The 22,942-nt window shown below is 41.8% G+C and overlaps 1 protein-coding gene across 5 annotated transcripts in view; it reads left to right on the forward strand.

Moving 5' to 3' along the window:
• Positions 1-22,942, forward strand: part of HTR2C (5-hydroxytryptamine receptor 2C) — a 240,410-nt gene that overhangs the window by 206,798 nt on the left and 10,670 nt on the right. For 4 of the 5 annotated variants that reach the window (XM_031504840.2, XM_031504838.2, XM_031504839.2 and 1 more), the window contains one exon: positions 20,682-20,882. The exons of the other annotated variant lie outside the window; for it this stretch is intronic. In XM_031504840.2, coding sequence (XP_031360700.1) covers positions 20,682-20,882 — 201 coding nt within the window. The remainder of the gene's footprint in view (positions 1-20,681; positions 20,883-22,942) is intronic. 5 annotated transcript variants of the gene reach the window in all.

Below are 22,942 nucleotides of genomic sequence, written 5' to 3' on the forward strand. Positions count from 1 at the left end.
GTCACTTTTAATGTAATAAGAACTAGCCCCATAAAAATTTAGATTTTAGTAAAACCTTGGCTTGAATTGCAAATTCCTCCTAAAAAATTCCATGGAGACATGGTGTAAGTCTTCTGTATGGATGCTCTTTTCTCTTCCTCAAGACAAGTCTGTCCTTCCCTTAGCAGGTGTCTCTGCTGCTGATAAATTTGCAGTATTATCATGGTTAGCAGGATGTGACCACCAGAATACACATCCGAGAGGAGTAGGCAGTGCCCCAGGTGTCCACCTGAACTGCATCCTTGGAGCCCCATGCCCCACCAGAAGGGAGTCCCTGGCATCAGCAATTCCCCAGGTTTGTCTGGCAGCACAGTTTTTTGCTGCGTAGAGGCCAAAATCAGGGCAAATGTCTGGGACTACAACTCCTGGGTGCAGCCAGCTGCAATTATCCCCTGGCCTCTGGGATGTTTTGTAATCTTGACTGCACTGCTGTGTGCTACCTGAGGCAGTGCGAGAGACCTGGGGTTAATAACTTAAAAAAAAAAAAATAAGAAGAAGTGCATGTATCGCTCCTGGCCTCTCACCAAAGCTTTGTTGTGTCCTGTCCTGCCCAACTCTGAGCAGGAAGGTCATGTTCTACAATGTGTTCTGCTCTGCACTTTCCTTCTGGAAATGGATGCTGTTATTTTTCATTAGATGCTCTAGAAGCCACTGCTCTCCTCAGGGCAGCCCCTCTCCCCTGCAGCTGCTTTGCCGCAGCTCGTGGGAGCCTAGGCTCTGTTTTGCCATGTGGTGTCTTGTGGGAAAGTGCGAAATTAGGGCCTCTCTCTGGCTACTGCTCTGCAGGCATCCCGAGGAGCATGTCATGGCAAATAAAGCTGTTGAGAGTGCTTTTGTCTAATTGCACTTTTGATTGAGGCTGTGGAAGTGATCCATGTCTGCAGCACTTCTCCTGGGAAGCTGGAAGAGGGATTGTGATATTCTCATTGCTAGTGAAATACTTGCAGCATGTGGAGCCTAAGTCCCCATTCTGCCAGCTTTATGGTGATCTGTTGCAAAAAATTAAAACTTTAGCCAGTAGCACAGTAGGTGTATCAGACTATATTTTAAGCCATAAACTAGAATTTCTGTCTTGAAAATATGATTTTTTTTTTTAATATAACTCCCTTCTTGAAAAAATCTAGTGACATTCACATTTATTCTAATGTTGAATGAAAATGAATTTCCAACCCTGTTAACATTACTGGGAAGCTCAAATTCTATCCAGCGTGTCCAAACAGCAGTTGGCACTCCAGGGCCATGGATCTGTTAGATCCAGTCTGCAGTTTGCTGGTGTGTGCCATGAGCTGGGCAGCTCTCTGGAGCCTGTGGGGAACAGGAGCTGCTTTCTGTGGTCAGGAAGCACCTTCCTCCAAGGAAAGGGCTTAGTGTGTCCACCTGACAGTGATGCCAGCAGCTCTGTTTGAGCTCATCTCACACAGGAGCTGCTCCCTACAACTTCTTGCCTATTGCTCAGAGTTATTTGCATGTGGCAAACTTTTTCTTATTTCCAGGAGGAAGCAGAAGACCCCTTGTCTTAGGTCTCTGATCTTGCTTCCTCTGCTGCTGAGCTCTGGATGATGCAGCAGAGGGTTTGTGGTGCAAAGATAATTTTTGGAATAAATCAATGCCATCTTCGGAGAGTGTCAATGGTACCTTGCTTACTGCTGTGGATGGGGCCTGGCAGTTTTGTGCCAAGTCCTTGTGACTCATTGAGCTCAGCTATTATCCACATTTTGGAGCCCGAAGACCAAATTCTACTGTCATATAAAAAGACAGAGCAGTTGCTATTTAATTTTTTTACCACCTGCTTCTTTCTTGCTATTTCTTCACCCTATGACACCTATGTATCATCCATTGGCTGGCTTCTTGGAACAGGCAGAGATATTCTTTACTGTCCTCTCTGTGTTTGTTCCTATTGACAAGAGGTTCTTGTCAATCTGCCAGCATTAGGAGAAAACATCAGAGAACAATAAACATTCCCCATTTGTAAACATGCTTTTTTTGCTCCTCCAAACTCCTTGCTGTTAAGCAACCAACTCCTTTGCCTGCTGTGGGTTAATGGGGCTTTTAGCCTGTGATCTGCCAGGGATGAGGCTGCTGCCCATGGAGCTCAGGCTGCTCAGTCCAGCACAGATGAGCAGAGCACAAACACTTCTAGCAGCCTCTGTTTCTGGAAGCTTCCATCATGAGGTCTGGTCATGGAGAAAATTGTATAGCTGCTCTCTGTTGACTGCAATAAAATGTACAGATCACACACCCTTTGAGTCAGCTTGTGTTAGATTTGCAACCCTCCAAAGAGTTGCAGAGATCCCAAAGGACCCTGGTGCCCTCCAGAGCAGGGTGCTCATCAGGGAATGAGGGGCTGTGCCAGCATTCCCAGCCTGGCACTGGGCAGGTCAGGTGTGTGCGAGCCACAGCCTTGGCACATGGCAGCACTGCCAGACTGGGAGCCCATCCTGGCCTTTTCCAGGAAAATGTGCTTGTAGCCCAGATTTTCACAGCTTGCCAAAGGATACTGCAGAGACTCAATGTTTGCCCCAGGGGTCTGATAGGTTTTTTTTCACAGACAGAGGTTTTTGCAGAAAGGCCTGAACAAAACCAGTTATTCAAACCTGCATGGAAGCATGAGGCCTTGTTTCTGAGATTTAAAAGGATGTGTCCAGTACTTTCTTTTTTTTTTTTTTTTTTTTTTTTTTTTTTCCTAAATATGGAAATATGAAAACCAGGAATGCTACAGAACACCTTAGATTTTATTTTCTGGATGGATTGCTCCTCTGTTTTGCTCAGCAGCATCAGGCTACAGGTAAATAACTGTAAGTATAAGGGACCTAGGACATGGTTTCCTAAAAAATCCATGAGGGGAGATTCTGACTGTGCTAAAGTCAGTGGGAACATCGACAGGACATGCAGAGAGCCTAGGATTTCTGCCAGGGCAATTTTCTGTCTCCTCCAGCCTCTTTACTCTTTTCCTGCCTGGTCATGATTGCAGGTCTTGGCATGACTGCAGCAGCACCCTTTAGCTAGAAGGGTGTGAGATGTTTTGCTGCTCTCCTCTGAGTCTGAGGAAATCTCTTCTGCCACTGCAATGCAGCTCCTTTCATGCCATTGCTCTTCATTAGGTTTCAGCACCATCATCCAAAGCATAAGGCAGTCTCCTGTTGGAGCTTTATGGAACAGGCATGTAAGAGAAATGAGCTGGCATTTGTCCAGGTAAGGTGACCCAGAGTTGCACAGTGTGGAACGTTCAGCTCAGTGCAGATATGTGCTCCTGGTCTGTGCAGAGCCTGATTCTAAAGTGTGTTTCTCTGGGCATCCATTTGCTTGATGTGGTTTGGCATGAAAAACTTTATGTTGGCTTGGTAAGGCTGGTTCTCCCTAAGACACTTGTGTTTTGCTTTTTCTCCTTGAAAGGAGTGAACTTGTCTCTTCTGGATTGGCTGAGACTGTTGAGGGTTTTTGTTTAAAGGGTTTTGATTAAAAAACAAAGATATTTAAAAGATGAAGGAAACAAACTCACCTTAGAAAAATATTGTCCTGAGCTACATAATTCAAATAAAGAAAGAGTTTATCACAAGGGGAGTTTCCTGATCCCACAGGAATGCAGGATTGAAAAGAACTTTCTGACTTCTGTTGTTTGCTACCAAGCATCATTAAGACACCGAGCTGTTGCAGTCATATCTTCCATTTTCCAGAGACTCTTTCCTTCCAGCTGCCTTCTTTTGGGATGTTGAGGACAAAAATATGTGTATTTTAGTGTGTAGCAACAGAAAGCCAGGACAAATCTCTGAGTAACTTATTATGAAATCAAACCCCTTAACTTTCTTGCCAGAAGCAGTTTTTAAATAGAAAATACTAACACTTCAGTGTGAAAAAAACAAAGCCTCCATTCACTTTGGTAGCTTGGAAGATGCAAATGCACTTTGAATCTTTCCTTCAAAAGCTGATAAACTGGGCTGCTTTCCCTTTTCAGATTTATCCAGTGAAACCTGTTCCAGAATTTCCTCTCTCACAGCTCTGCCTGGGCTCAAAGAAGTCACCATGGGATCAGCTGGGCCCATCATGTCTACACTACGTGAGGCTGGGGTCTGAAGCAAAGCCAGAAGCTCAGTGGCAATAAGAGCAGCAGAGCAGGTTAGCTAAAGCCTCCATGTGCTCTTGTTAAATGGGGACAAGATTTTTTCAGCACTCCCAGCTCCACAGCTCAACTGGAGATGTGGTGTCACCCCAAAACACACCATGGAAGCAGTTCTAGGTAAGCACAAGCCACATAAACTATCACTCAGGCATCTCAGAGTGTTTCCTTGGGTGCTACCTCTACAAATGTGGAGAAGAAACTGGCAGAGTTTCTTCTGCCAGTTCACTTTTGCCCTACCTGTTCCTGAAAGGTGAAGGGAAATGTTAAAATACTTTAGATTATTTCAGTGGAGTAAATTCTATTATACTAGCTGAACATATGGCCTTATATTTTTCTAGTTTACCCACAGCTCATATGTTGCATCCAATCAGGGAGCTATTTTTCATATGTTAGACATCAAATTGGATGGGTCTGTTTTGTTTGCTTGTTGAAATTGAGAATTGCCCAACCAAAATAAATCTTTTATATGCAAAAATTACTCATTAGAACAATTTCGAATTGCACTCATTTAAATGTTTTTATTTAATGTAAATAAAATTTTAGAACCAATTATAGTTTTTATTTCATCCTTTTGCTCAAAAGTTTTGGAAGATACAACAGGTTTTAAAACTCACAGGAGTGTAAAGCCCCCAAATCTGTAGTGTGTACATTTCTGTTTTATAGATCTCTATTTTACTGATGTCAATTTAAATACAGCAGTTTTAATGCTGTCAGTGTAATCTTCTCATGCCCAATTTGCTTCTAGATCAGTGAAGCTAAATGTTCTTTAAAACACATGAATCCTTATTTACTTTTTATTACAATATCCTGTTAGATCCAGTAGTAGTTTTGTAACTGCATTGACTCATTGTAATTAACTTTTATGAGCTTAGTTGAAAAGAAACATAAATTCCCATGATTTGCAGCAAACCAGAAATTGATACAAGATAATTAGAAAACTGATATTGTTATGTATAAAAAGAAATACACTATGATGATAAATGGTTCCAGCAGTAAATTTGGTGCTGGAAATAAAGGCACCAGGCAGATCATAGAGATACCAAATAAAATTAAGACAGGTTCCCACAGAAAGATTTAGCTTCATCTGAGAGGATGAACAGCACCAGCTCCAGGCACTGGAGCCATGTGAGACACATCCAGAGTCTTCCTTGGGTGTGTTTCATCCCCATTCTTAAAATTTTCAAATCAAGAGAAAGGATTTAGCTAGAACTGCAAACATTTTACCAAGATTGAGTTAATTTTAGTCTGTGCTGTTGTACATACAGATTGACCTCTCTGTTCCTCATTTGGAGAAACACCCAGTTAAAATGTTCACTGCCTCCCCAGCTACAAGAACCTGGTGTCCTAGCAGCCCAGGTGCCTGCATCTGATTGAAAGAGCAGTTAATCTCTACCCTAACACTAGTTAAGGAAGAAATAAAATGTTTTCCACTTAGAAGCATCATATTTGTGACCCAGATTTTAAGACACAGCTGTGATCACGGGTGAGCTGTGACAGAGGAGTGCATCTCAATGGCTTCAGCCGCTCTGCCCATCCTGAACACCATACCAGTTATTGCTTTTACTTCTGTTTTCTCTTACCCACAATCTCCTTGTTTTCCTTCCTAGAAGGTGACTGCAGCTAAATCTAGCAACAATTCCATGCACCAAATATCTGGGACATATTACTTCATACTGAGAACCTGCTGTCAGCAGAGTGAAATTGAGCTGAGGAAATAGTCAGCAGGATGTGTTTCTCCACGCTTGACAAGGAGCAGCCACAATTTCCAGGAATGGTCCTATTGCAGTCTGCTGTAAATGGCTTCATTTCTCTGGCTGCACCTGCAGATAGCAGGAACTTGAGGGAAAACTCAGAACTCCAAGGCTGGTTAGCTATGTTTCTGTCCTCTGTCTGGACTTAACATTGAACAGGTCTTTCATACTTGTTCAGTCTATGTTCTGTGTTCACAGAATCATTCCGGTTTGGAAGGACCTCTGGGATCATCAAATCAAACCATAAACCTGACACTACCAGGGTCACCACCAAACCCTGTCCCTGAGCACCACATCCTCCTATCTTCTGAACTCCGACAGGAACAGTGACTTCATAATTTCCCTGGGCAGCCTTTTGCAATTCTTGACCACCCTTTCAGTGAAGAATTTTTTTGTAACATCCAATCTAAACCTCCCATGGCACAATGTGAGGCTGTTTCATCACTCAGGAAATTTGTTGGATGTAGATGGATGCCTCATCTACATTTTTCTGTTTGGTGTATTTGTGTACATATTTGGTGCTTTTACTGCATTATATTACAGGAAACATTGTGGGAAAAGAAGTAAGATTTATTTTTAGTGTATGGTAACTTTGTGTGATCAATACAATAATATAATAATTTCTTGCCTTAAGGGCACAACCTGAATGCTGGTGAAATGCCAAGACCTGATCAGTAGTCTGCTGCATTTTTAGAAGAGATGGATGTGGTAGGCCAGCTCAGCCTTTGTAGGAAAATTACTGCCATTAGGCAGGCCAATACAGCTATAGACAACTGCTTTACACAACATGCAAAGAAATACAGAGAAGTGAGGTGAAATCTCTACCACTCCCTTGAATATGTTGTAAAACAAATATTCCAGGGTAATACATTAGTTTAAATTCTGCATGTTTCCCGGATTGGGTTAATTAACTCAACTTTTTCATTCTACTTCCTTTGACATCTGTCAGTTAAGTTGATATCATTAAATTTTACCCAGCAAATTATGATTTTACTGTCTCTATCCAATTCACATGATATATTCCTTGAAATTCTGGTTCTAGAGTTGTCTATTCATTAAAATAACCTCATAAGTTACTTCACTTCCTTGAGACCTAACAGTAAGAGTAGCAGTAAGTTCCTACTTTGTGTTTTATCAGCACATGCTGGGAAACAGGCTCTATGTAATTAATCAGCTTGCATGGAAATTAAATGAAAATTACGTACATGGAAGAAGGGCCACATGTCAATTGCTCTGCCTTGCACTATTTTGCACACTGCCTCATTGACAAAATACAATCTTTTCCTGAATGGACAATTTACAAGAGGAACCGAATGCGTCCTTACTGGCTATTCTGCCAAAATTGTCATTGAAGATGCTAATGGCATGAGAGGAATTTGTGCATGAACCTGTCATGGAGCCTAGGCTGTGATTAAAAATGCATGCTGCATCAAAATGTGGGTTTCATGCATTAGTTTCAAAGATATATTCCATTTTTCCATTCCATGTTTTCTGTTTGTAACAAGTTTTCTTGTTGGAAAAAATTATTCTTCCTGCAGGCAGTCTGATAAGCACAGGGACAGCAGTGGGTTCAGTGAGTGAATGTCTCATCCAGGATGCTGTCTTGCTTCCTAGATGGAAAGGGTTTTCCGGACTAGAAAGTTCAATCAGTAATATACAAACATGAAGTGTTCCTCTATCAGCTCTTAGGTGTGAGGTTTGTTGGGCAAGGCAGGGTGGTTGATAAGGCTCTGTTGACTCGTGGTTTTTTTTTTTTTTTTGGTGGTTTGATTTCCATTCCTGTTGACAGGTGGGAGCCTCAGTTCTCCAGCAGTGCTGGAGTTATCAGGACAAACCAGTTGTTATTCAGACCAACACCTCTCCATCTTCTGATGTATAATTTGTTTTGCAACATGTTTTTTTTTTTTTAAGATTGGGGTGTTTTGCTTGTTTTTATAAATGCCTATTTTCATCCTGAATTAGAGGCAGCAGCTGTATAGAAAGCTCTTGGTGTTGCTGAGATATGGAAATTGTATGACAGGCTTTCACTGTACCTGTTTGGCACCCACTGGGATGCAGGAGACTGTAAATGCATGTCTGACACCCGTGAATATTGATGGCTGGTTCTGGGGGCAGCAAAGCTCTGCCCTTCTGCCTGTGCATTTGTTCTGAATGGGAATTACTTCTCACTCCACTATTTAAATTTTGGATTTGTTGGGTAAAATTTTGAATTTACTGGTTGGACTTTTGTTGGTTTCTTCTGATCAGTCAATTTGAAATTAACAGAAAGGGAGATTTACATTTTAACACAAGAGAAGACAAGAGCATTGAGTACTTTCTTGTTCAAATTTAACCAGATGTGTCCATCCAAGATGTGCAGCAGCAGAACAAGATTGATTGATAGGACACAGCAAGTTGATGTTGACAAGCATGAATCAGGAAAAACAACTTTCAAGATGAAGTCCTTGAAATATATCTTTTACACCTTACTTTATCTACTTTCTGTAATGATTTTTCCAAGATTTTCTTGTCCATATTGGGATAGGTGCCTCTTGTACCTTGTGAGTAGCTAATTGTACTACAGCACAAATTCTATTCATTTGTGTTTGTGAAATTTTAGACAACCATTAGAATTTTAGAATCATAGAATATCCTCTGGGTTGGAGAGGAACTTCAAGAATGATTGAGACCAACTCCTGGTCATGGGAAACCCCAAAAATCCTACCACATGCCTGAGAGCATTGTCCAAACGTTCATTGAGCTCTCTTGGGTTTGGGGCTGTGTTCACTTCTCTGGCAGCCCCTTCCAGTGCCCAACCACCATCCAGGTGAAGAATTGTTTTCCTAATATCCACCCTAACCCTTCCCTGGATCAGCTTCAGGCCATTTCCTTGGGTCCTGTCACTGGTCACCAGAGAAGAGATCAGTGTCTGCCCCTCCTCCTTCCCCTGCAGAGGAAGCTGCAGACCCCAGTGAGGTCTATCTTCAGTCTCCTTCTTGTGGCACCCAAAACTGTCCCCAGCACTCTAGGTGATGCCACCCCAGTGAATGCAGAGTGGGACAGTCCCCTCCCTTGACTGGCTGGCAATGCTGTGCCTGATGAACAGCACCTATTTTATTATGTTTAGCTACATTATTATGTTAACACATTATTTTATTATTGTTACCACTGGGTTTGATTTGTAATCAAGTGCAAGATTGCACTTCATTACAAAGCAAAAACAAACCTGTCACAACCCCCAGTGGTATAACTTAACTAAATATAATTTCTTTAATTTCCTTTACCACCTCATGAGACCACTATAATTTTCTGGGTAGTTGTATTCTTTCTAACATATCACTACACCCACGCTTCATTTATCCATGTTAAATTAAACTTCTACTTCTTGTGAATGGACATTACAGGCCTAGAATTTCTGCAAAACTCAAAGGAGTACAACTGTACCCAGAGGGTGTTTGCATGTTAACTTTAACTTTGTCTGATGTTACCCACAAGGAATAGGGTCCACATGCCAAAACATTGTTATGGGAAATGGGATCACTTGTCCTGAATTGCAGTTTTCAGCACAGATCTTCTCAGGATTCAAAACTGGATATTTGCATAATTTGTGAGAGACACAAAGTCAGGAAGGACTGATGTTGCTGCCTGTTGGTTTTCTTTTTGGCTGAGGAATGCCACCTGAATTTCAGGATGTGAGGATGGAGGTACATGTGATAGCTTAGTCTGAAGTGTTTCTAAACCTTTGGTGTTGCTTCTCTTTCGACCGCCACCTTGCTCTCGGGGGTTTCTCGCCGCTGTCCCCCGCTGGGGCCACTTGTTGCTTCTCTTTCGACCGCCACTTTGCTCTCGGGGGTTCCTTGCCGCTGTCCCCCGTCCCTCCCCGGCCCCCCGGGACCCTCCGGCTAGCTGTCCCCTCCGGGGCCGGGGTTTTCCGCGGTCACGCTGCCCTGGGCTTACCAGGCAGTGTCTGGGTTAGCACGGTCCAAGCTGCGGCGCTGCCTCAGTTGCCGCTAGGATTCGAGATAAAGAGACCAAGAGAGACCAATGGTATTCTTGTCCAGATAGATTGTATTGCCTGAAGCGTTGCAGGGACCATAGGCCCTGGGCTATTGCCCAGATACAGTTTTATACAGCAAAATTAAGAGATAAGGTCTTAAACAATAGAGACAGTGTTCAGCTAAGGCACATCAGAACCACCCCAGGGGCCAGGTCCAATGGGAACTGCTCAGGGGTGGGGAGAAGGGGGCCTACAGAGGAATGCTGAAGTGGGACTTTCCCGAAACAGTGGAGCATACATAAATGTATCTTTTACCTCAGTTTACCATTCCCAAGGCCTTTCTAAAACAATGGGGCATACATGAATGTATCCTTTTCCTCAGTTTACCATTCCCAAGGCCTTTCTGAAATCTTCCTCCACGCTACCATGCCAGCATGATAACCGCACTTTGGGTCTGTAAGAAAAGCTGTGCTGAGTTGACGCTTATGTGTCCTTATCCAACAGTGGGCATATTATAGGCTGTAAGCAATACATTAGGAAAACACCATAACCTCAGGTTAAATCACATTCCAGCTTCAAGTCTTTTATAGTGGACTTAGAGAAGTGAGCAGTTTTAACTAGTAACAAGGTGTTCACAAAATGCTTACAATAAATCCTTAATGTCATATTACATGGTTTTATGAGTTGGATTGTGACATTAAATGGCAAATCTGTTGCTTGAAGTAAAGGGATGATTTTAAATCACATTTCATTAGGCTGGTTGGGATGTAACATCTCTTCTGGGAGGCCATGGGGTGAGCAGGGTTGCAGGATTCCTGTTCTAGTCAAGATAGACACTGCAGCTTCATTCCCAGAGAGCCTTCCCAGACCTCTGCATTCCCAGGGCTGCTTTGGAGGCTGGGGTGCTTGTGACAGGGTGACCTGCCCTGTTCACAGCAAGGGGGCTTGGGACAAGCCAGCCTTCTCTGAGCATCATATCATATGGGAGGTTAGTCTGAATGGAAAATCCGACAGGAGGGCCAGCAGCTGAGGCCTCTCTCATCTGTATCTCTGGCTGCTCCTGGGCTGAAGATGGAGTGATCCTGCAGGCCTTGACATATGCAAAGGGAAGCACTGCAACATGCCAAGGTGAAGGCTACAGGCCTTCTTCCCTCCAAGGCTTCATGCAGAGACATCCTCAGACCATTATTCTGTCCACACTCCCCACCAAGGTGTTGGATTAAACACAAGCCTTTAATGTTGGTACTTTCTTGCTACCACAGAGGTGGGGGGATTGCAGCAGGAGCTCTCTGCTGTTTCTGCCCATGTCCTGTGGGTGTCCAGGCTGTCTAGGAAAGCCTCCTGTGCTGCTGAGAGAAATTAGCTCCCTGGCAGGCTTATCAGCCAATAAAGCTTTCAGACCTAGTCTTCTCGTGGAAAATTATTTTCCAGGCCTGTGAAAGAATCCTCCAGGGTTTCCATGGTGTGGCAAAATGAGGAAGCATCTAAGAATTGTGGGAAAATGGGGAAGAAGTGGAGAAGGACTGCTAGGTAACTGGTGTTAACTTCAGACTTTGTGCTGGAAGATAAAGGCTACTGAATTAATATTTTTCAAGTATTGTTCAAGATTTGAGAAGAGATCAAGTACTTAAACAACTTGGTCCATTTCAGCAGCACTTGTTTGCTTCCTCTCATTTCTACATCTTATTCTTCAGTTAAAGGACAATTATCAGCAAAATTCCCTAAGTTTTTGTCTGGGTCACACCACACATCAAGAATCCTAGTAGGTAATTGTGTATTTCTGGGTGCAAACTGGGCATATTTTGCATACATACATGGTTTAGCAGGTTATTCCCATAGAGTACAGAACTGATTAGCAACACAGGCATTTTCTAGATTGCTGTTAGAGTTCTTTAATTGAATGTCTTTCTCTTGTTTACATACAGGATGAATTGTCCTCCACTCCTGTTTCAGGGAATTACTGTGATCCTTCATTGTGCTGCCTTTTATTTAGGGCAGGTTGCACCTGCACAGATTTCTATGCTGAATTGGTACACGGTTATCAACAAACTCCTAGAGAAGTGACACTTACTCAAATGCCCACACACATCCTTGAGATTACTGCACATGGAACAGGATTCATTAGCAAATTATTCCCTTGAGAGAGCCCCTGAAGTTGTTGTTCCCAGTGTACTGAACTCCAGCCTGACATTTCTGCTGCAATGAAAAATGTGTGTTCTTGGTCAGGAGAGGTCTGGGCACAGAGGCAGAAATGCTTTGCAAGTGGGAGGTGTGCACCTAAGGTATGCAGTGACAGCAGGACAGTAGATGGCACTAAGAATGAGGAGCAGAATTCCCAGGCTTCTTAGTAACCCTCAGATAATTGCTTTTGGCAGTGGCTGCTGTGGAGCAGTCTCACACTGGCATTCCTATCTGTATAGTCACATAGAATCAGAGACGCCCATTGCCTTGGAGGAAGCTAAATGTGGAATGTGTTTTGCAAATCCTGAGAAATATAAAGAATGAAAATTATCTCTAAGCATGACCAAAATATGGCTTCTTTCCTTTGGTTGAAGTGGTTTCTTGTCAGTGTCAGTCTCACCAATTGCTTGTACTGTGTTTTGACCTGATAAGACAACGAACTGTGCCTCACATTGGCATGAAGTGCAGCCAGAGCATTAGCCCACTGTCCCTATTGGGAAAGCTGATTCACTGAACTCCTTCAATATCCCTAAATCCCCCAAAGTTCTTGAGTGTAGGTTACCCTCTGTTTTGGCACAGGGCTGGTGCAGGCACAGGGCTGGTGCAGGCGCAGGGCTGCACTCGACAGGGGCCAAAACAAGGATCACATCCTGGGCACATCAAGCAGCCTGCAGCAAGAGGCAGGCAAAATCACTGACACTTTTCAAACAGCAGATCTCACATCATGCTCTATATCTCAGGACATAGGGAAAAAATACTGAGTGGCCATCCCAGGTATAGCAGACCAAACATCTGCATGCTATGTTCAAAGCCAGCACTGCTGGTTTGCAGAACAAAGTTTACAGTAAGTATGCAAATTCTTATCAAATTTTTCATCTTCCTGGAAGATTTAGTAAAAATGTTGGCTGGTGAAAGGTGACAGATCTGTATTCTCTGAATAAGGAACCCTTTATATTCAAAGAATATTTTATCTCTTACTGATAATCAGGTATTTTATTGAGATTCTGAGGCAAATTTGTCCAGCTGCATTATCAGGAGGGAGCCTGAGCTGAGAAAGAGGATTAATCCCATGTAGGCTCCCAGGCAGCTGTCAGCATAGCACAGGCATCTGAAGTGCTACTGAGTTATGCTGAAATAAAACCAAATACCTAAAAAAAAAAAAAAAAAATCCTCTTTATGGCTTTGTATCCTTTCCCTAGCCCTAGAGCTGGTCCTATTATTGAGGTAGACTTTAAAAACTTGATTTGATGTTAGGAACTCTGAGTTCAAACAGATGGCTTCTACTCAGCAGTTAGCTGTAATTGAATAATGCCACATCATTTTCAGTTCTGAATTTTATTTACCTCAAATGATTGGTAGGCTTTGGCAGCTATTTCTTGTGATAATGGATCTTTCTCGATTTCATCAGAACTGGGGAACACCACCTGTTACTGACACGTTTGTGCACTTTGTTGCAAGACAGATTATTTGAAAATATTTATATTCTCATGTTTAGAAGGTATTCGTGTGAGGTCTGTGTTTGCCTGTGGGCTTACTTTCCATTGTGTTCATCTACCTGTTGCTTTATTGTGTATTTAAATAACAGGTGAAGGCTGATCTATGAGATGCATGAAGGAAATTTAAGGAGAGGATGCTTTCCTGATGCTGTGCTGATATACAGAACATCAGTAGATAGAAAATATTTACTGTTATGGATATTTTATTAGACAGCGGTTTCATTTAGATCAATTACTATGAAAAACATGTAGCTCAGAAGTGTGTAAAGATATCTTAGCTCTCTTGGGTTACAAGGCTGGAAGGAACCCTTTATATGAACTTGCTGAAACAATTCAATCAACTGTGCCATTGCTCTGTTAACTGTCCATATCACTCAATGCAAAAATTCTAGATGCAACTACAGATTCTTCAACAGCAAGCAGAGAACAGCACTGAGCCTAGAAATTTATCCTCTGGCTTCAAACATAATTTTAGTCTCTGACAATAAATGAAAAAATCAATATAACATATGGATTTATAGATGACAAATCACAACAGAATAATGTTATATTTCCATAAGAGAAGAGATGCTGACATTGGGATGAAAACAACATTCACTATGTTTGCTTCTTAGCAAACATCACATTTTATTAACAGGGTTGCTTAAAGTATAGTATATGGAAAACTGGCTCCTTGCATTTAAAATATTAGTTAAATGGTATTCAAGCAACCTTTCCCTAACTCAGATAATTATATCTGTTCTAGCTTTAATTTTCCTTCTTTCTTACACCTCCTGTCAAGACTGCAAATCAAGAATTTTACCTAATAGATTTTCCTTTCTATCCAATACTGCATAGGAAGGAAAATTTAATAGTTAAAATTCTTATAACATCATAGTGAGCGCAATAGTTTAATTTACAATCAAATACAGTCGCATCAATTAATCGGTGTGAGACAAGAACCAAAATACCTTTGGAGGCACATTCAACTCCTCTGGAGTTTCCCTCGGTGGTGAGGGGTTTCCAAAGGAGACCACACTTCTCCATGCCCATTTCCTGCTGCTCCCTGTCATACTGACAGCTCCAGGAGTTGTGAAACAAACAGCTCAGAGGAAAACCAGTGCTAAGGAAGAGTGTCACAGCCCAGCTGGATGTGATCAATGGCACAGATCCAGATAAATCCTTAGTGTGGTGTTGCACTATGGCAAAGCAGCGTCATCTTCTCACAGATGTTCAAGCCAAGTGTGGGATGCCAGCAGTGATATCTCTAACGCTGTGCCTGGACACAGGGCCACCTGCTTTTCTTGCTTGGTGGTTTCCTCCATTCCCATGGCCATCCCATCACCTGAGAGACCATCCTCTGCTCAGCACCCATTGGGAACACTCAAGACTTTCTGAACTTGCAGCACTGAAGAACAGAGTCCTTCTCCTAAAAGTCACCATCATTCTTTGTGTGTAGATTATATCCCTGTGCTTGGCTGTGCTAGAACATGTGATGTTTAAGGGATCCAGATAGCCTTAGGACAGCCTTTTTTTCCTCTACAAAAATACAGACTAAAAACTTAAAGGTAAACTTAATTTCTCATGTAATTTGATGCCCAGGAGTTCAGTATATTAGAAAAAAACTTTAAATTCCACTCTATTGATGATAAAAGGATTGGCAGTGCTGCCCCAGAGATCATCTATTTCTTTAGCCAGGAGGCTGCATGTTCCTGAGCCCCTCTGTGGACAGTGGTAAACTGATGGCTGTGGGGGATCAAGCAAGATGTTCTGTACTTCTTGGGCACAATGGAGATTTTCAGCACCCTCAGGTGTGTGACTCTCAGAGTGATATGGATGTTTCTGAGTCATTTGTCTGTGTAAATCCAAGGAAAACAAACTAGCAGAAAAGTGGTAACATAGCTTTACACTTCCCGATGAAATGCTTTACTTCCTAGATGAGAGAGAAGAATTTAAATTCTTTCATTCCCTTGGGAATGATGCAATGCAATAATGTTAAAACTGTATGTAATTGCTTTCTATTTTTGTAAAGCCTGTGTCAGCTATGAAACTTTAAAATGAACACTGGAAAGTGGTTTGTATAAAATTCTTCAGATACATCAATGGTACAGTGGGGGTAAAAAGCAGTGGGGAAGTGTAGGCTTTATTCTACAAACCACAACAGTGGGTTTCCCTGGGATGTGTGAAAGAATGTTCAAAAGCAGCAAAACCCTTCAGAAAGTGACAGGTTTGGGGTATGTTTTAGGTTACTGTTTGCATTGTCTGCTGCTGCAAGGAAAACCAAGCAAGCACTATCATTGCTTGGGGCACTCTGCTGATTTTGGAATTCCCAGGGAGTTATCTGAGGCATCTCCTGGATCTTTTCTGCTGACCTTTCCAAGTGTCAGAACACTTTGCAGAGCAGTGGGTCAGTGTATGGCCTGAAACAGACCTGTCGTAGATACAGGATGATCAAAAGGTGCTTCAAGCACTCACGGTGTTGCCATTTTAACTGCTGGGAGGTTCTGCTTTATACTGAGATTTATTCAAACTCCTGCCTTTCTTCATTCAACTCATTAAAGTAGTTAAAAGTGAATTGTAAATACAGTAAATATCAGAAGCCTAAAATGAGAAATATTCCATATATTTTAGTTTTTTGTCAACCCAAAGAACAATAAAAGAGGCTTTTGAATACATAAGCATCTTTAATACCTATTTTGCATGAGTTGCCTCTGTCTCTTTTACATAAATAGTATCTATATTTTGCATATATATATATGTATGTCAAATGGCATAATGAGACAAAAGATACCTATTTTTTCCTGTGTAACTTTGAAGGATGATTTTTATCCTTTTATCCATCCCAATGGATACAAGGCACTGGCTAAATGCAGCAAATGTGTGCTGAAACCTTTTCTAAATTCCTGTTCATGGCTGGAAAAGAAATGATTGATGCAGATTGCTGTGAGTTTCTCATTAAAATCTCTTGAAGATAAAGAGATTAATTTTACATCATTCTTCACTTGATTGTTGTGTAAGCAGGTGTTTTGTTGCGTTTATTCCAGATTTGTCCTAGGTGTTATACTTGATTTTCCCAGGAGATATCCTGGAGCAGGTTGCATTGTAGAAGTACTGAATATGTACAAGAAGCAGACTTTTTTTTTTCCTGTACAACCATTCTCCTACAATTTGGAGTAATTCTGTTTTACCATTTGACATAATTAATTTTGCTTCCATTTGCTGTGTTTTGGATTATTCAGTCAACTCCTTCTACAGTAGGTGGTAATTCTGACTCTTGTGCACTGAACAGTACAATGCCCATAACACTGCTAAGCAACACTTTTTACCCATATGCATAAAGCCTCTGACAAAAGTGACTCAGTTTCATAGCTGCCATTTTTCTTGATGAAAAACACAAAAAATGTAAGGAACTCTTATCTGACAGCAAATTAACTACACACAGAGATGGTCTGTGACTTTGCCAAAATGCCTTTGAATTTCTTTATTTTTTCTGCCAACAGTTTGTGTTCATCTCAGGTGTTCAGTGACACACAGAAACTGGTTTTCTTTTTCATCCTGGGGGAGGAGATGAAATCCCACCTGGGGATCATGACTTCTGGTTAAATATGAGTGTTTGTCCCATGTGTCCTGTGAGGAACCACATCAACCACAGATGCCATGAGATGCTATTCAGTCCTAGAGGCTGAAGTAATATTCTGCAGAACTTGCCTTCCTGCAAGGATTTTTTACATGCTGGTTTTACTCTGATCAGAGGTAGAAGCTAACACTGACTTCAAAGTAATATCACTGCAATAGTTTTCTATACACTTTTCTCTGTGAATTTGGCCAGTGTAAATTTCTACCACCCACAAAAATCAGGAGGCAAAAAAATCTGTGGTTTGATTACATGCTGTGTAGAGAAATACCAGCTTCTCTTTTGATTTGCTGCATTAATCTAATTCCCTTCAGCACTCTTCTGTCTACCTATCTACACTGGTCTACCTGCCAGTGCATTAAATATATTATTTTAAGGGCTCAGATTAAGTCAAGGTACAAAAATCAGTGTTTGTTACAAGGAATTTGGTTTTTTGCTTATGCAGGTGTTTAGCACAGTTTCATTCTTGGAGCCAAATTTGGACTGAGATGAATGTTTCCATCGGAAATGCAATTACTACATCTTAGAGGTACTGGGGTCCAAGAATTCATTTCACTCAGTCATCTGCTCTTCTAAATATAGGGTAATTGCTATTCTTTGTAAATGAAATAAGAAAAATCGAACAAATTAGATAAATTTTAGCCTCTGTAATTAGAGCGTTTCTGAAGATAAAATTGTTTTAAAGGTATAACATCGCTAACAGATTTTTTTTTAATCCTTGTTTGCATCTTGGCACAGTCACCATGCACATTTCCTATGTTTTGTACATTTATTCAAAACAGAATTAGAATAAAGCTGGTTTTATTTTTTTTTTTTTTAATTACTGGCTTTGTAGTCTGTGTAGGTGTTTTTCAAAGGCATGCACCATGCTTCCTTAAAAATAATTACATTTTGCGCTAGAATATATATTATGCCCTTCCTATCCAGCTACAGTGATGTGTTACAAGCTGCCATTCTACAAATTTCCAGAATGACATTATGTTATTGCAGATCATTTTAGGAAACTTCCTGAAAAAGTAAAATGTTTGCTTGTGGCTGTTCAGCTACAAGCATAATGGAGTGCCCTGGGATGGGAAGGACTAAAAGGATTTGGCATTAAGAGAACTCTCATCTCACCTTTATCTTTAAAAGCATCCTGACAGTTTGCCTGGGCAGTAGTTGTGGGCAACATGGCTTGGGTCTGTTGGTGTCTGTGGTTTCTGCAGTACCAGGGCTGATAGCAGGTGATGTCTCCTCTCCTAACATGCTTTTGCTCCTGATAGGTTTTGGGTTGGGATGCTGTGCTAGTTCACTTCAATAGCAGAAGTTCTTCCTGGGGGGAATCAGTCACTGGAAGTGTTTGGGTGGTTTGAAGGAAGAGGTGAGGTAAAAAAGGCTGTTTATCATTCAGTAACTCTGAAAAGGTGGTTGCTGTAGAAACCTCTTCCAAGTCGAGCAAATGTTAGGGATCAGACTGTGCCCACTGCAGCACCATGGCTCAGCCTGGAGAGGCTTCCACACACAGGAAGCCTGGAGGCTGGCTGCCTTCTGGAGACACTGGGGGTTTCCTGGCCATCTGCCTGATGTGGGAAGTAGCCATCAATGTCACTGATCCCCTCTGCAGAGGCTTCTGCACAGCCATGATCACTCTGCACAAGCTCCCAGGGACCGCTCCCTCCACCTGGGCACACTCAGGACCTTTGTGCTCGTGGTTCATTTCAGCCTGCAGCACAAAGCTGGCTCTGGTAGCTCAGAAAAGTAGTGAGGGGTAAAGTGAGCTGAATGTCCTTTAGTGTGGGTAGGCAGTGAGAGCCTGGGACTATGCAGGGAGCAGAGCTACGACTTGTAGGATTTCTGGCCTGTTCTGACCTGGAACATTCACTGAGGCATTGCTAAATGCCCAGCAAATCCAAGATGTGCTTAGCTGCAGTTCTGAGCTCAATTGCAGGCTGATGGCAATGATGTCCTCAGCTATTGCAAAGTGTGAAGGTGAGCAGGAAGCAGAGAATTTGATCATAGTGCTATAAAGGGACTGAGTCATATTTAATCAAGCTCTATTCATGTGTACAGCAGAGGTGCCTTTTAAAGTAAAGATGCTCCAGCCACAAAATGCTTTACTTAGTTCCCTTTGACAGGGACCTCTCAAATGCTTGCTGCTGTGGGTTTCAGTCTATTTAATAGATGAGGTGTAAATTCCCTGAAATGAATGGCTTATTTCCCCAGAGCTGAGGTCTGGCTGTGTGGGTTTGGTGAGTACTTCATCTGCTTGTAACATGAACTAATGTGTCCATCTCATTCCTCTGTGCTCTTTGTGAAAGATTCCTGAGACATTTCATAACAATTTACTTTGATTCAGTTAATCTCAGGTTTCTGCATGAAGGTATCCTGGATCTCTCCTGGCTGAGTAATTTGTTTCAAACTGGCTATGACTTCTGAGACTAATGTTTCATCCTTTCCATTTGAGATCAGTAGAATGGAGCTACACCATTCTTAATATAACATTGATTCTGCAGAGTGATGATTCTGATCCTTGCAGTAACCTTCATTCAGAACATGAATGTCTAGAGCAATTTTGAAGACACAATAATATCTCATTATTCAAGTATTATGAAGTCTCTCATGTTTTCAGTTGCTATAGATACTCTTAATTTGTTTTGATAAGAAGCCTACAGCTTGGCAGGACATGTTACTGATCTCACACAATCTATTCTGGACACTTATGTGGGGGTATCATTCACAAATCAATTTTCTCAGAACTTTGATTTAAATATCAGTGGCCCTTGAGGATATTTCTGGGTCACTTTTATTCTCAAGCTGTACTTCAGCACAGAGTAAACTGTTTAAAAAGTGCAGGCACCTGAATGAGCTGCATGCCAGTTGCTGTCAGATGTGGCTATCAAGTCTGTTCTGCTTGCTGACATAGTTTCTGTAAAGAATAACACCCCACTCTGTCTACCTTCAAAACAGTTTTTGAATTTCAACCACTCAGTCCTAGCAGCTCTGTAAGGAGGCGAGTATTCCTTTGATATCAAGGCACACTGCCTGGGGAGAAAAGGTAAAGTGGTGTCATTTAGCTATGTGTTAGACTGTGCACAAAGACTGTCTGCTACCTTTCTCCTCAGCAAACAGAAACTAAGACAGACATGTCAAAGGAGTTTTAGAAAGGATCTGAGTCAAGTTAATGCCACAAAGTGCTTTGTAATCCATGAGAACAATGTAATGAGGGAGTTATAAAGGAATGTAACATTTGATTTTGTAAAGATATGGAAGAGAGATTAAGAGTGCTTTAGTTACTGGTCACAGAAACCAGACACATGGGAACTGTCTATGGGTTTATGGAGTGTCCAGAGCCAGGAACTGCCTACAGAGAAGTTCCATGAGAGGTTTCCTGTCCAGTCCTCATGCATGTGCCCCTTACTGGTGTCACAGACCTAAAATATCCCAGTGGTTTCTCAGAAGTGATGGCCTAGCTTCCCAAATTATTTCCTTTCCTTTTTTCCCTTTCATTTCTTTTCTCTCTGTGTTTCAGATTATGCTTGGCCTTTGCCTAAACAGTTGTGCCCTATATGGATTTCCCTAGATGTACTCTTTTCAACTGCATCTATTATGCATCTCTGTGCCATCTCTCTTGATCGGTACGTAGCAATTCGCAATCCCATTGAGCACAGCCGCTTCAATTCCCGCACCAAGGCCATTATGAAAATTGCTGCAGTTTGGACCATATCCATAGGTAAGCAACGTGGCTCTTGACTATATCTGAATGAATAATAGTGTTACTCCAATTTTCATTTAGGATATTTTTTCTTAAGAGGATACTCAAATTAATTTTCCTGGCCTGCATGCCTGAGCAGAGTAACTGGAAATGGAAGCCTTTCCTTGCAGCTGGTTGGAGAGCAGAGTGAGCAGTCATTTTTCAGAGCACCACTCTTCTCCACTGCTGCTGTGTCCCTGTCCATCTGCCAATAACAGAAATAACAGAGAAGTGGTTCTGTAAAACTGCTGAGTAAACAAAGCAGAAAACAGTATTAGCACAGCCTGGCAAGGAGAGCCCGGCCAGCACAGAGCACATGGCTGCTCTGCAGCGAAACTCTCTCAAGGCCTAGTAATGTTTTAAGTGGAGCAGCACAGGGTTGAGGGCAGGTTATCAGCAAGGTATTTACTGCTCCTGCTCAGGCTGTATAGCCTGGACTGCTCTCTGCCACAGCTGGATTGCTGCTGATACTGAGCTAGCAAGTTTGAAGTCTTAGTAAATGAGGAGCACATAATAAATAACAGAAGACAAGTTTGTATTTGATAAAACACAATAAATAAAGAAGAGCAGTAAAATAAGGAATAAGACACAAAATGATGGCAAGATGACTCTGTACTACTGAGAATTATGTGAAGAAAGATTTTGCTTTAGAACTTCTTAAATGTGCTTTAAAAAAGAGATGTGCAGCAGGGGCAGAATTGTATGATGACTTCCATATGCTGTATTGCCTTTTGTGCTTGATTAAAATTCAGTCTTACATAGATTTAACATTTAATTTCTATTTTATTAAGTGGTTTTTGCTTTCAGTGCTGTACTGCGAGGAAAAGCATGTTCCAGGTATTTTAATTTCTCTTGAGTTTTTGCCTTCTTTAGAAGTGGAATATGATTCTGGATGTCTGGGTGCTACAGAAATTGATTTTGAAGAAGCTTGCCTTGGGAAAAGGCTATGGGAAAAAACAAAAAAAATTATAAATTAGGGGAAATATACTTTCTTTCCTCAAGAATATAATAAGAATATCTATTAGAAATAAATTTTTGTGTGTCACAGGCCTGCTACATTTCCCCTAGGTAATCCACAGTGAAATTGGATTGGGTTTGATCAATTAATATAAGATTTTAAAAAATTATTACTATTATTTTAAACTCTCTGTGCTGTCTATTTAACATGCGAAAGAAAGGTGCTGAATTCAGCACATAAGCAGTCACATGAGGACAAGTTCACATGGGCTTGATTTGCACAGGCAGCTCAGAATCAGCACAGAATTTGTGCTCCATGTTGCACTGGAATGCAGAGGGAGAACTGATAGACACTCCCCCAGCTGAGATGTATAAATCACATTGCAAAACCTGGGCAATAAAACTGTTCTTCTTCCATTTTTTGAGCTAACTTGTAGATTTCTGTCTGTGCGGCCTTAGATGTTGCTGGTGTATGCTTAGAAATTTTGGCTAGTGCTGAAGGTGGCTGCCTGCCACTAGTGCCTTGAGGACCAAGTTGTGGTTTGGACTCTGGGTCCAAGGGATAAAGTAAGTACTTTATGCATGGTTGACTGATTCAGCAGACTGGTAAGAAAATCTGGTGCCTGACCAAGCAGTAAAGAGAAAGCCCTGTCTCTTCCTGGAGCTGTTTGGTGAGGCTTGGGCTCGTGATGATGGAAAATAGGCACATTGTGACTTCTGCTGCACCCCAAGGAAAAAGGTACCTGAGCCAGAACAAGTGAAGTGACTGTGCTGCTGTACAGTGCAAACACATCACCCCTACCCAGCTTCCTCAGGAGATGTTTAATCACTATGCATTTACGATAGAATATCAAACAGGTGAAATAATGAAATTTACAAGACATAGCTTGGAAAGGAAATGGAAAGGTGCTTTTCCATAAGGCTCATGGTTTTTCAGCCCTCCATAAGGCAATGGGTGTTGCGGCTGTTCCCCAGCACCCCAAAGTCTTTAGGAAGAAGCTGTGAGCAGTTGCTCTGTGGGATGTCTGTGGTGCACAAAACTTTGGGGGTCTGCCCTGGGCAGCCCTTGCCTCCCCAGGCTG

The sequence above is a fragment of the Lonchura striata genome, chromosome 14, assembly GCF_046129695.1.
Source record: "Lonchura striata isolate bLonStr1 chromosome 14, bLonStr1.mat, whole genome shotgun sequence".
In the NCBI taxonomy this organism is placed as follows: Eukaryota; Metazoa; Chordata; class Aves; order Passeriformes; family Estrildidae; genus Lonchura; species Lonchura striata.